At 48.9% G+C, this 12,894-nt stretch overlaps 1 protein-coding gene and 1 pseudogene across 1 annotated transcript; one reads left to right on the forward strand and one right to left on the reverse strand.

The window, feature by feature from the left end:
- Positions 1-1,999: 1,999 nt before the first annotated feature.
- Positions 2,000-4,362, reverse strand: LOC145505301 (hypoxanthine-guanine phosphoribosyltransferase pseudogene; annotated as a pseudogene).
- Positions 4,363-12,247: 7,885 nt separating this feature from the next.
- C5H1orf210 (chromosome 5 C1orf210 homolog) lies at positions 12,248-12,894 on the forward strand. The gene is made up of 2 exons (XM_081490220.1): positions 12,248-12,340; positions 12,480-12,894. The coding sequence occupies exons 1-2, from the start codon at positions 12,322-12,324 to the stop codon at positions 12,800-12,802; spliced, it is 342 nt and encodes a 113-aa protein (XP_081346346.1). The 5' UTR covers positions 12,248-12,321; the 3' UTR covers positions 12,803-12,894.

Consider the following 12,894-nt stretch of genomic DNA (forward strand, 5'->3'; position numbering starts at 1 on the left):
TCAAATAAGTAACACATTAACCCAATTCCTAAGTCCTATCTTTGCTTGCAAATGCTTGTAAATCATTCTTCATGTTGATCAGTAAAGGAAAAAAGAAAGTAATTCTTGTAAGTTTTTTTTATTTTAGGTAAATAATTGGTAACAATGGTAATTTCACTTAGCTTCTGCAGCAACTAAAGCCATACTGTTAATTCAAAGCCAGTTTTTGCTATTCTTTCAGGAAATAACTTTATAGTGAGCGGAAGTTGGTCAGCAAATGCTTTTGGGACAGGCTGGGGCTAGGTTCCTGAAGTTAGCAAGTGAGGGAGTGTGTGTGTTTGCACTCTGGGCTGAAAAGATGTGCCAGGTGTTTGTGACAAGCTGTGATGAGGACTGTAGATTACTTGGAAGCCATTGTGTTCTTTTCCTTGTTGGAAAAAAGAAACCTTCTGAAAACAAGCCCTTATTTAAAGGAAGCCCCAGTTAATCCAACAAGGCTTGAATGAAGTCCCTTTTATACAAACTGCTTGACAAAGGCCATTTGGCCCTGAGGAACCCTGGGAGAACAGAAGCTGGAATCAACACCCCATACAGGGTTCAGATAGTTCAAAGCTCAAGACCTTCTTAAAGCGTATCTGACCTTGGTTAGAACAAAATTTATCTAGTACTGCAAGCAGAGGTCTTACGTAGAGCAGCAACAAACCTCCATTATAGTGACAAATGGTTATTCAACATTTACAAGTGCCAGAAAAATACACTGACACCTCCCCATTAGTTCCTTACCTCTTGAATCAGCTTTAATTGTAATTATCCCCATTTAACAGGTGAAGAAACTGAGGCTTCCTAAGGGTGTCATGTGGTGGAGCTCAGCTCTGACCCCAGACAATTTGATCTAGAACCAGAGAGCTTAACTCTGGATCAGGTCTGCTAAATGGTCCCATCCAGATGGCAAGCAGGGTAAAAGTAAGTCTCTGCCAGCATTTACAGGGAGGTGGCTACCATCTGCCTGTGTCATCTCCAAAGTCTTTACAAATGATTTTAAAAAGTCAACCCTTATGTACTCAGAAGGGCCTCCCAGGTGGCGCTAGTGGTAAAGAACCTGACTGCACTGCAGGAGACACAAGAGATGCAGGTTCAATCCTGGGTCAGGTAGATCCTCTGGAGGAAGGCATGGCAACCCACTCCAGTATTCTTGCCTGGAGAATCCCATGGACAGAGGAGCCTGGCAGGCTACAGTCCACAGGGTTGCAAAGAGTCGGACACAACTGAAACGACTTGGCACTCATGCACACGTGCACTCAGAAAGCATTAGAGGTTTTACTCCAGAAAAATAATTCGTCTTCTCTGTGCTGTGTCATGATTGAGTAGGGGCCCTTTAAAAGGCAAGCGTGACCGGTAGAGCTGGGCAGGCATGAATTTTCAGGGCATCTTGCCTTTAAGGTACACCAGGTCCTTACTTCACCTTAGGTCACTCTGAAATCCTAGAACCACTAGCTCGGGACACAAATGACTCATTGTCCTTGGCCTCAAACAACAGCAAGGCTACTTAGAATACAAAGCACATTTCATGAGAGAAAGCTGCCACCACCAGCCACAGTCACACTTTCCTGCAGTATCCACGGCCTGGCTGAAGCATGGGGATGGCTTCCTGGCTGTTCAATCTCACTTCGAATGTTATTTGAGAATAAGTAGTGACGACACAGCCCATTCATTCACCATGTCACAGGGATGCCCCCTGCTTTTTTAAACCCTTTTCCCCTGAAGGCATGTTGGTGCTCCACCCTTGCCCCCGCCCTGAGGAAGGGACGTTTGTTCTGGGGGTGAGTGTAAGTGCAATAGCAGGCAGGAGTGGGCTTCATGGCATCGTGGGAAGAGTTGCCTTTCCCCATGCATGAGTGGTGTCGACCACCAGAGGATTTCCACTTGGGAATGCCCAGCACTCCGGGAGGCTCGGATGCGACCAACTCTCCTCCTTTCCAGCCCCTAGGAGAAAGTGAGAATGTGGAAGAGATGACTATTCCTATTGTGAGGAGCCCACGGAGGTGGGGCTGGGAGGCGCAGCCCGTGGGGCCACTCTGTCCAGATGTCCTGTCACCTCTGGCCACTTGCCTGGGTGTGGCATCCCTCAGGAGAGGGAATGGTCATCCTCTGGCAGGTCTGCTGAGTTTTATTCCTCCAAGTCCAGTTATTCGAGAGATAGGTGATCACAGGGGACCCCAGACTGCTGCTTCATTGTTCTGGACACCTGTGATGTCTAATTATAAATCCAGCTTGGCAAGATGGAGCTAGTGGCTTGGGAAGAAGCCATCCTATGAACCTGGATTTTGGCTGTGGCAACCATCTGAGGCAGTTACACTGGTGTTTCATGGTGGTGTGGTTGGGATAGAGGAGGTTTAGTAAGCTCTTGATCAGGGCTTTGCGGAACACCATGGCCCCAGACAGGCTGGTCCACCTTGAGGAAATGGGGAAAGCCAAGAAGCTCAATCTCTGAGCATTGCTGGGATGCACCACTGGGGACACATCCTTTGACCTTACTTCACTGATGACCAGGTCAGAGAGCTCCGTCCCTGCTGGGACCACATCAGGGATGCTCTGAATGCTGGGGCATGCCCAGGAAGTCAGCCCTGGCTGAGCAGGAATGGGGAGGGGCCAGCCTCCAGGGAAGATGGGGGTTGAATGAAGGAGGAAGAGTGCAGGGTTGGGCCGCCGCCCCCTCTGGGATGCTGGGTGTGACTGGCAGTCACCCTCCAGAGGCTTACAAAGAAGAAGAGTCAAAGGTGCCTAGTCAAAGGTGGTACCTGTTTATAATACAATAGAGGTTCCTGCACACTTTGTGTTAATACCAATCCTTCACCCCAAGAGAGCAAGTGAGCTCCCTGAATTCTGACCATTCAGTCATTTGACAAATTTTTATTGAGCACTTCTTACCTGTCAGGCCTGTGAGCATATTTGTGGCTGGGTGTACACGTGCATTTTCTTGCTTTCATCATCCTCATCATCTTTTTACTTTTTAAAGAGACAGCTTTTAGTTTAAGGGTTTCTATATTGAAGAATTCAAAAAGTGGTTGGAACTTATTGATTTGTGTTTAAAAGGAACTATTGGTTGTTAATCGGCTATACCCCAATGCAAAATAAAAAGTTTAAAGTTTGGGAAAAAAATATAAGGATTCACTGGAAATAATCTGGACAAGTGGGAAAATACAGTTAATACTACTGAAGCCTACTAAAATAATTCCAGGATGTGTGGTTTATCTGACATAATGATACCTCTCAGTGCTGTCACTGGTCTGAAACTGACTGCTTCTTACTGTTCTAAACACACAGTGGTACGATGGACAATGTTCCATCACTTCTGTTCTTTCCTGAATATGTAAAAGGTAAAATACCAATTCAAAAACTAATAAATTCTTTTCTTTAAATGTTTCTTACAGATACAACTTCAATATTTTCATTCAATAGTGGTACAGTTTAAGAGATTTTTTATTCATGAGTCAAACAACAATTTACCCAAAGGGAAATGATAGTTTACAGGCTCATAGTGCAAATAAAGAGTTAAGGAATGCAGTAACTGATATTTCTGAAATACAAAATAGATAAAATTCTTAGAAAATACATGCAATAATAAACTCTACTAAGCAGCTGGTCAGAGAACTAGAACATTTGATAATTTTACTGGTGATACCAATGGGACACTAGCTGTTTCCAAATTCAACTTGAACTCTCACCTTTGGCTTTGTATTTTGCTTTTCCAGTTTCACTAATGACACAAACATGATTCAAATCCCTGAAGTGTTCGTTGTAGTCAAGGACATATCCCACAACAAACTTGTCTGGAATTTTAAATCCAACAAAGTCCAGTCTATAGCCAACACTTCGAGGGGTCCTTTTCACAAGCAAGCAGGCAACCTTGACCATCTTTGGATTATGTAGCTTGACCAGGGAATGCAAGAATTACATCATTTTGCCAGTGTCACTGATATCTTCAACAATCAAGACATTCTTTCCAGTCAAAGTTGAGAAATCATATTCACCAATCACTTTTATGTCACCTGTTGACTGGTCATTACAGTAGCTCTTCAGTCTGATAAAATCTACAGTCATAGGCATGGACCTGTCACTATTTCTGTTCAGTACTTTGATGTAACCCAGTAGGTCTACAAAGAACTTATAGCCCCCCTTCAGCACACAGAGGGCTACGATGTGATGGCCTCCCATCGCCTGCATCACATCATGAGCAAGCCGTTTGGTTCTGTCCATAATTAGTCCATGAGGGATAATCACCTTTTCCAAATCCTATGCATAATGATTAGGTATACAAAATAAATCCAGGTCATAACCTGGTTCATCATCCCTAATCACGATGCTGGAGCTGCGGGTCGCCATAATGGAGCAGGTTGTTATGCGGGCTGACAGCAGTCTGGGCTTTCATCAGTTTCTTAAAGAGGATGCAACTATCCCCAGGCTATGAGCCCTGGGTCTGCCACAGAGAGGAGATGGGTGAGATGGAGGAGGAAGTAGCTGTGAGCTGGGGACCAGGACACCTGGTTCTTTCTCCTGCTCAGCATCCGTTCCCGGTTCTTCTAATAGCAGCACTTTGAGTCTCCTTTGGAAAATAGAAGTAAATCCTTGAAAAGCAGTGGTCACCAACTGTCACTCCAGTGACTATGAGAAACTGAACACCTTGATGCTAAGTGTTACAGGAGCAGTTGGGATGTATCTGGAAATGTGCTGGACCTAGAGGCAGAAGACCTAGGTTCAATCCTGCCTCTGCCATTTACTCGTTGAACTGTAGCACATAATCATTTGACCTCTGATTCAGGAGTTAATATGCCGCAGGCAATAGTAAAACCACCACCAGTCTGTAGATCCTACCTCAGGATCACTCCATGCATGATTCATATCCTAGGACTTGTCTGTATCAAGAACGGCATCCTCTGGGTAACCTCCACTTCTATATGCTGTCATCTGCCCTCTACTTTCTATTTTTTCACCTTACTACTCTAGCCAGTAATCACTGCTGCTGCTGTTGCTGCTGCTGCGTCGCTTCAGTCGTGTCCGACTCTGTGCGACCCCATAGACAGCAGCCCACCAGGCTCCCCCGTCCCTGGGATTCTCCAGGCAAGAACACTGGAGTAGGTTGCCATTTCCTTCTCCAATGCATGAAAGTGAAAAGTGAAAGTGAAGTCGCTCAGTCGTGTCCGACTCTTAGTGACCCCATGGACTGCAGCCTACCAGGCTCCTCCGTCCATGGGATTTTCCAGGCAAGAGTACTGGAGTGGGTTGCCATTGCCTTCTCCGGTAATCACCGCTAAAATCTATCAATTCTGCCACTTTTTCAGAGTCCCTCCCACCTCCTCAACTCTGTCCACACTTCCCTCTTTACCTGGCCCCACCTCAGGCCTTGTCTACAGATCAGTCCCTTTTATCAGACTTGCCTGGTGTGTCCCCCAACCCTGATTAAGTTGCAGGCTCCATCTTCTTTCTATCTGCACTTGGAGGGGCTAGAAAACAAAACACTCAGCCATCCTTACTGATCTCACTATAAATTCACGCTGCTCACCTCAAGGGGGTCCTGATGCTGCCTGGCAAGCCTGCCACATGCAGTTCTCTCTCCAAAGCCCCAGGATGATAAACTCACATCTTCTCTCCTCAAACCTCAGCACTCCTTCCCCACTCTCAGCTGAGGACACTGCTTCTTATTTCTCTGGAAAAGCAGAAGCCAGGGAAGAAAATCCCCTGACTCCCATCAATCACCTGACACTCCATCTTCCTCTGCTCCTGCCCAAGGCCAGCCCTTCACCCACCACTCAACTCCCACACCCCTTGATTCTAGAAGGACATCCCCCCCCAAACTGTCTCTTCTCTCTTCCTTCTGCATCATCACTTTCCTCCCTCTCCTGGATTGTTCTGACCAGCATACACACATGGTCTAAAAGCTCCTAGCCCTGAAAAAAGTCTTGAAAAAATCCTTCCACACCTGCTCCCATGTGTGCCCCATTTCTCTTCTCCTTTTATAGAAAACTCCTTGAAGGAGTTGTCCCTACCTTCTCTGCTCCCATGCCCAGGCATGGATCCAGTTGGGCATTTGTCCCTGACTTACCAGTGAAACTGTGCTTGTCAAGGTCACCAGTGCCTCCACACCGCCAAGTTCAATGTCAATTTTCAGTTCACATTCATCTTAGTGGACCTATCCTCAGCATTTGACGTAGCTGGTCAAGCTCTTGCCTTTGAAACACTTTCTTCTCTGACCTCCAGGACACCTCTCTCCCATCATGCTGGCCACTCCCCAGTCCCTTTGCCTGCTTCTCTGCTCCTTCACCTCTGCTCCCTGAGGGCTCCAGGGCTCAGCCCTCAGCCCTCTTTTCTCTCTGCACTTCTCTATGGGGTCTCACCTAGATGATCAGCTTAAAAAAGAGTCTGCTTTTTTGCTGGTTCCCCAATTTATATTTCTAGCCCCTACCTTCTGCTGCCTTTAGGCTAGTTTATCTACTGCCTACTTAGTATGTTACTTGGATGAATCACGGGCATCTCACAAGTCACATGTCCAAAACTGAGGTCCAGATTGCCCTCCCAAATCTGTCCCCTCCAGAGTCTCCCCACAACTACATCCTTCTAGTTGCTCAGGTCAACAGTTTGGAGCTATCCTTGCTCCCTTTCTTTTTCTCAACTCCCATATCCAGTCAGCAAATTGTGTTGGCTTCACCCTCAAAATACATCCAGAATCTAGCACTTTTCTCTATTCCTACCTAACTACCCTAATAACCACATTCCCTTCTCCTGGGTGATAGCCACGGCTCTCTAACTGGCCTACCTACCTCTGCCTCGGCCTCCTCTCATCCATTCTTCACATGGAAGCCGAAGAAGGTCAGTCCCTGGGTCCCCAACTTTGATCATCAATGGCTCCCCATCTCACAGAGGAAAGGACCTGGCGCAGCATTGTGGCTTCTCCCATCTCCTCTGACTTAATGGACTCCATTAGCCCGCCTTCTATCTGTTTCTTGAACAAGCCAGTCCTGCTTTTGCTTTGTCCTGGCTGTTCCCTTTTTCTGGAATGTTCTTCCTCCAGATATAGGCATGACTGCTGTCTCACTCTTATACAGATCTCAGCTCAAACGCCTCCCCTTCAGTCAACTTCCCTTTCCCAACCATCTAATATAAAATAGGAGCCCCTTCCACAGCTCCATCACTCGAAGCTATTTACTTTCTTCATAGCACTAACCATTATCTGAAATGATCATAGTCATGTCTTTACTTGTGTATTGTCTATCTTCACCACCAGAATGAAATCTGTAGGCAGCAGGAACTCCCCCCAGTAGCTAGCACAGAGCCAACCACATGGCTGCCAGGGCTGCCACGGAAGGTTGTAAAGGTTGTTCCCTGCACCAAAGCTTCTGGCTGAGAGGGTGGTAGGTGCTAATATCCAGCTGGCTCTCTGTCTCCATGCTGTGGGGGCATTTAGCAGGTTGCCTTCTGCTATTTTACAATGCTTGCCTATGGGCTGGCTGTGGCTCTGTGGTGGGCATTTAGGAGGTATTCATTGAATAAATGTCTGACTGATGGATGGGCAGACTTTTACTTGTTTTCTTCTGTGGGACCGCGTGGAAATTACCTTCTTATGGCCTCATTTTATTCATCTGTTAAGAGGGTAATTAACATCAATTTCATAGTACAGTTAGGAGGATTAAATAAGGCAGTTCATTAAAAAGCTGGCACAAATATGATTACACTTGCAGGACATAGGCAAATCCATAGAGACAGAGAAGATTAGAGGTTGCTGGAAGCTAGGGGTTGGGAAATGAAGTGTGGTTATTTAACAAGCAGGGGGAATCCGCTTGGTGTGATAAAAAGGTTTTAGAACTACACTGCGCGATGGTTGCCCAACATTCTGAATGTATGAAAAGCCACTGAATTGTGTGCTGAAATGGATGAATAGAGTGATTTTTTTTTTGTTATGTGAACTAAGTTATGCTATGTGAATACCTCAATGAAAACAACAACATCAAAACCATATGTACCATATGCTGGCACAGTGTCCAGCATATGGTAGGTGTTCAATGAATATTTTTTGAATCCTATGAGATTTCTCTGCTTCAAAATCAACCAAAACTTCTAAACCTTCGTTGGATCTTTACTGCCTCATCCAGGATAATACTCACTTTCCTCTCATTTGTTTATTTCAGGGGTACTTATTGTTGTCATTTAGATGTTAGAGATTTGAAGGGGAACAAGACAGACACAGACCCTATCCTCAGAGTTTATAGGCTCATAGGGGACTCTGCCAAGTAAAGAGAAAAATCACAATACTGTGTGGTCAGGGCCATGAGGGAGAAGGGCCAGGATCTTCTAGGGGCACAGAGTGGGGAGGAGGGACCTAGGCTAGGGTGCATCTAGCTCAAGAGGACCTCAGCTGGGAGGTCCTGGGAGGAACAGTCAGGCAGGTGGGAGGTGGATATGTCGGGGGAGAGGATGAGGACTGGAGGAAAGCAGGGGTCCCAGGAACAGCGCATGCAAAGCCTGGGAGATGAGCACATGGTGAGTTCTGCTGCTGCTGCTGCTAAGTCGCTTCAGTCGTGTCCAACTCTGTGCGACCCCATAGACGGCAGCCCACCAGGCTCCTTGTCTCTGGGATTCTCCAGGCAAAAATATTGGAGTGGGTGGCCATTTCCTTCTCCAGTGCATGAAAGTGAAAAGAGAAAGTGAAGTCATTCAGTCGTGTCTGACTCTTCGCGACCCCATGGGCTGCAGCCTACCAGGCTCCTCCGTCCATGGGGTTTCCCAGGCAAGAGTACTGGAGTGGGGTGCCATTGCCTTAGGAATGGAAAATAGTTTGGCTTGACTGCAGCAGAGAACATGAGGTGTGGGTGGGAGAGTGAGGAATGGGCCACTGGCAGTAGGAGTTCAGACTCCGTGCCAAGATCTTCAACGTCCTGCATGAACTGGCCATCCGCTTTCCAGCCGCATTTCTAATCGTTCCCCATTCACAAACCCGGGCCGCAACCCTTGCTCCTCTCTGCCCTGTGGGTCCCTGTGAACCGCTATGCCCGCATGACTTAGCTCCTGGAACCCGTCCTTTCCTTAGTTATTTACTTAGAGCCTGCCCTGTGTCAGGTGTTGGGAACCTAGAGACTCTCAAACTTGTTTCCACCCTAAGAGAGCTCCCCAACTAGTCTAGTCGGGGAGGGAGCAGAGGAAGAAATGATTACAAAATAATGGCGGAAATGCTCTGACAGGTGGTGCTCTGAGCATCCAGGAGGCGGGGCTTGCCGGGTGGAGGCGGGGCCTGTCAAGGTGGAGGCGGGAGTTGCTAGGGTAGACGGAGGACTCGGGGAAGGTGACTCCCCGAGGGTCTGAAAGGACAAGGAGGTACACTAAACCTGGGGAAGAGGAGTAAGGCAAAAGGTGGAGGCTCAGAGCCTAGCTTTGTGGGGGTCACAGAACCCTGGAGATCCAGATAGAGGCTTGTACCCTCTGTCCAGGTAAACACACAAACACAGGATAACCCCCAAGGGCACATCACATTCCCAAAAGGTCTCTAAACTCACACTCTCCATCGACTTCCACATCCGCCTCCACACACACACACACACACACACAGAGGCACAAACGCTTATATCCACTTTTGCAGGCAGTTTTGAGTGTACTTGGTCCCTCTGGCTTTGCCTGGAGCATGCCCACCCCTCTCGCCTTTGGTTCTGGCTCACCGCCTTCACAGGCCTGTAGAGCACCCTCTTCAACTCTGGACTTTGTACCTGTCACCGGAAATTCACTTGTTTACCAGGGCCGCCAGCTTGAGCAGCCGCCCGCTGAAGACTGTCCCGTCTCTGGATCCCAGCTGCACCAACCCCCCACCAGCCCAGCACTGGGGGTGGGGGTGAGACTTGTGCCTGAAGGTTCTCCGCAAAAGCTTGGAAAGATGTAGAATTAGCCCTCCCTGTTGGCGGCGCTGCCCTTCACTCTCTCCTGCGCCTCCGGCCCCTCCTGCCTGCTGCGTCCCCAGGTGAGTCAGCGCTAGCTCTGGCCCGCCCACCTGGCCTGGTCCTGCCGGCTGTAACCGGAAGCTCTTCTGCGGACTGGGAACAGTTCCTACAGGTAGGGAGCAAAGGGGAAGACGTTTGGGGGCCTGGGTGGCGAAGTCACAGATCCCTGAAGGCTCCTGGGAGCAGGAAAGGAGCTACAAATTGGTGGAGTGTGTGTTTGTTGGTGGAAGATATGTAACCAGAAGGGGTGGGGTGATAGCCTGAGGGTTTGTGTGTGTGTGTGTGTGTGTTCCTGGGGACAGGGCAGGAAGGAAAGGAATAGGAGTAAAATCTTAGAAACATCAGGTTGAATTTAACTCATTTCATTTTTTTTTAAATTTATTTTTAATTGGAGGCTAATTGCTTTACAATGTTGTGTTGGTTTCTGCCATAATCAATATGAATTAGCCATATTTGTGCATATGTTCCCTCCCTCTTGAACAACTCATTTCAACTGAATGAAACCTTTTTTTTTGAGGACCCAAAGCTTAGTATGGGGCCTAGATAGGCACCCAGTGGATGTTTGCTGGTGAATGGATGAGTGAATGATTTACTTCTCCTTTCTAATGACTTCTCCCACTCCACCCCCTATATCCACTCATCTCACAAACATGCACTAAGCAGCTGACTGCCAAGCTCTCTCTCTGCCTGCGGCAGGGTGCACATTTATCAGCCTAGTCCCTGCCTAGAGAGCTGCACATTTAGTAACTGGCGAATTCTGACTGGTGGCCGAGTGGGCAGGGCAGTGAAGGGGGTGATGAGGGGGGTCACAGGCAGGTATGGTCTGATTTGGCCTTGAGGGATGAGGGACTTGAAAAACTGAGGAGGGAGTGACTGAGAAACAAGAGTACAAGGCAGGACTTGTGTGTGTGTGTGTGTGTGTGTGTGTGTGTAGCATGGGGAGAGAATTGAGGGCTGTGTGCTGAATTGCAAAGCCTTGAAGGATCTGCACGAAGCCCTAGGGGCCTAGGGAGCTCGTGCAGGACTTTTCAGCAGGAGGGTAATGGGATCAGATTTGGTCCATAAGCCTATCACTCTGACGTGGATGAGAGGTGGGGAGAGATCTCAGTTAGGTGGTTATTGTAAGAGTTGAGGGACAAGATGAAGGTGGCTCGAACTGGGGCAGAGGAGGGGTGTCGGCATTCTAGGGCTACTGAGAGGAAGAACTCATGGGGCCTGGTGACAGTGCGGTGGTGTTGGGGAGGGAAGGCATTGTTAAGGTATTGATATCAAAGAAGATGGCCAAGTACTCCCCTAAACCAGGTGCTTCTCTCTTAGGTACTTTCCTGCCAGGACACTCCTCCCAGATCCTCTTCTGATTCAGATACCTCCAGCCCCAGCTGTTCTTCCTCCAGGTACTTCTCTAACCCAGATGCTCTTCCCCTAGCTCTTCCCCAGAATCAGGTGCTGCTCCTCACCCCCAACCAACATTCCTTTGGCCCAGATGCCCTCTCTCCAGGTATCCTGAGCCTAGATGATCTTGCTCCAGATATTCTCTTTCTTTAGATGCTCTTCCTCCTCTAGACCTTTCCCAGCCCTAGAGAGTCTCAGCCAGGTAATTTCCTGATCCAGTTGATTTGGCTACTCCCCCAAAACAGCTCCCCGCCCCCTAGGGCAGAGGTGAATGAACAAGGAATGTGCCTGAAGGGCTGAGGGTAGAGGTGGTGGTGGGGACACAGGGCTCCTGACTCTGGAGCAGAGGGGCCAGGGCTATTCTGGCGGTATCTGGGGCCTCCTGTCCTGGGTGGGGACCAGCACCACCCTCTATCGTGGTCTCTGCTTTGCCCATTAGCTTCAAGGAATTGTTATTGTCTATCTTCCGGAAGGTGGGACTGCTTCTGCCCCACCTCCCACCCTCAGCTTACGGAGCAGGGGAGCAGCCTGGGCTCTGGGTTCAAGTCCTGGGACTTTGGCTGAGTTAGTTCACCTTTCTGGGCTGCAGTGTCCTCACCTGTAGAGTGGGGATAATGTTTATGCTCACATTACAGGGTGAATCATAAGTTGTGCTCAGTAAATTCCATCACTGAGTTATGTTTCCAGCCACTTCCTGGTGTTCCCTTACAAACAGCCCATGTCCGCGGCTCAGCTTGTTTTTCTCCTGTGGATAGCTGGTTAGGGCCAGTTGTCCAGTCTCCAGAGTCTGTGCAGCATCCTCCTGTGGCTGTAAGTGTGGCCTGGAACGTGTGCCCTGTGGCCGTCCCTGACCCCCATCTATGTGTGTATATTCCAGGACTCTGTCCCAGGGCTGCCTGGCATCAGGGGGTCTCCTTAGAGCCAGGGCTCTTCTGGCAGAGGCTGAGGCTCACCAGTGTCTTCTGGCCCCTCCATGAGTGAGGCAAACCAAAGTGAGTGACAGTGGGAGGGAGACTGAAGAGGGGTCTGGGTTCCCCTTAGGTTGTGGGGAGGACCTTGCGTTCCTGTCTCTCGGTTTCCCCTGAGAGCCGATCCTGGACCCCATCCATAACACTGTCCCTTTCTCTGCAGCCATTGCGTGGCCCTCCGAGGTCCCCACGACATCTACCGTGTCCCCTGGACTGGGCAGCGGGATCCGGGCATGGCCTGTGCTGGTAGGGGTCGTCCTGGGGGCTGTGGTCCTCTCTCTCCTCATCGCGCTTGCTGCCAAATGCCATCTCTGCCGCAAATACCGTGCCAGCTACCAGCACCGCCCACTGCCTGAATCAGGGAAGGGAGGTCGCCCCGAGGTGGGAGAAGATGAGGATGACGATGGCTTCATTGAGGACAATTACATTCAGCCTGGGGTTGGTGGGCTGGAGACAGAAGCAAGCAGGGACCACTTCTCCCTTTGAGTCTTCATCTTTGGACTACCCACCCCCCATCCCTATGCTTGACAGCTTAAGGAGAGCAGATATTTCATGGTAACCACAAGCCTCGGGGACTT

Source organism: Giraffa tippelskirchi, chromosome 5 (genome assembly GCF_054371585.1).
Source record: "Giraffa tippelskirchi isolate mGirTip1 chromosome 5, T2T-mGirTip1v1.2.pri, whole genome shotgun sequence".
Classification (NCBI taxonomy): Eukaryota; Metazoa; Chordata; class Mammalia; order Artiodactyla; family Giraffidae; genus Giraffa; species Giraffa tippelskirchi.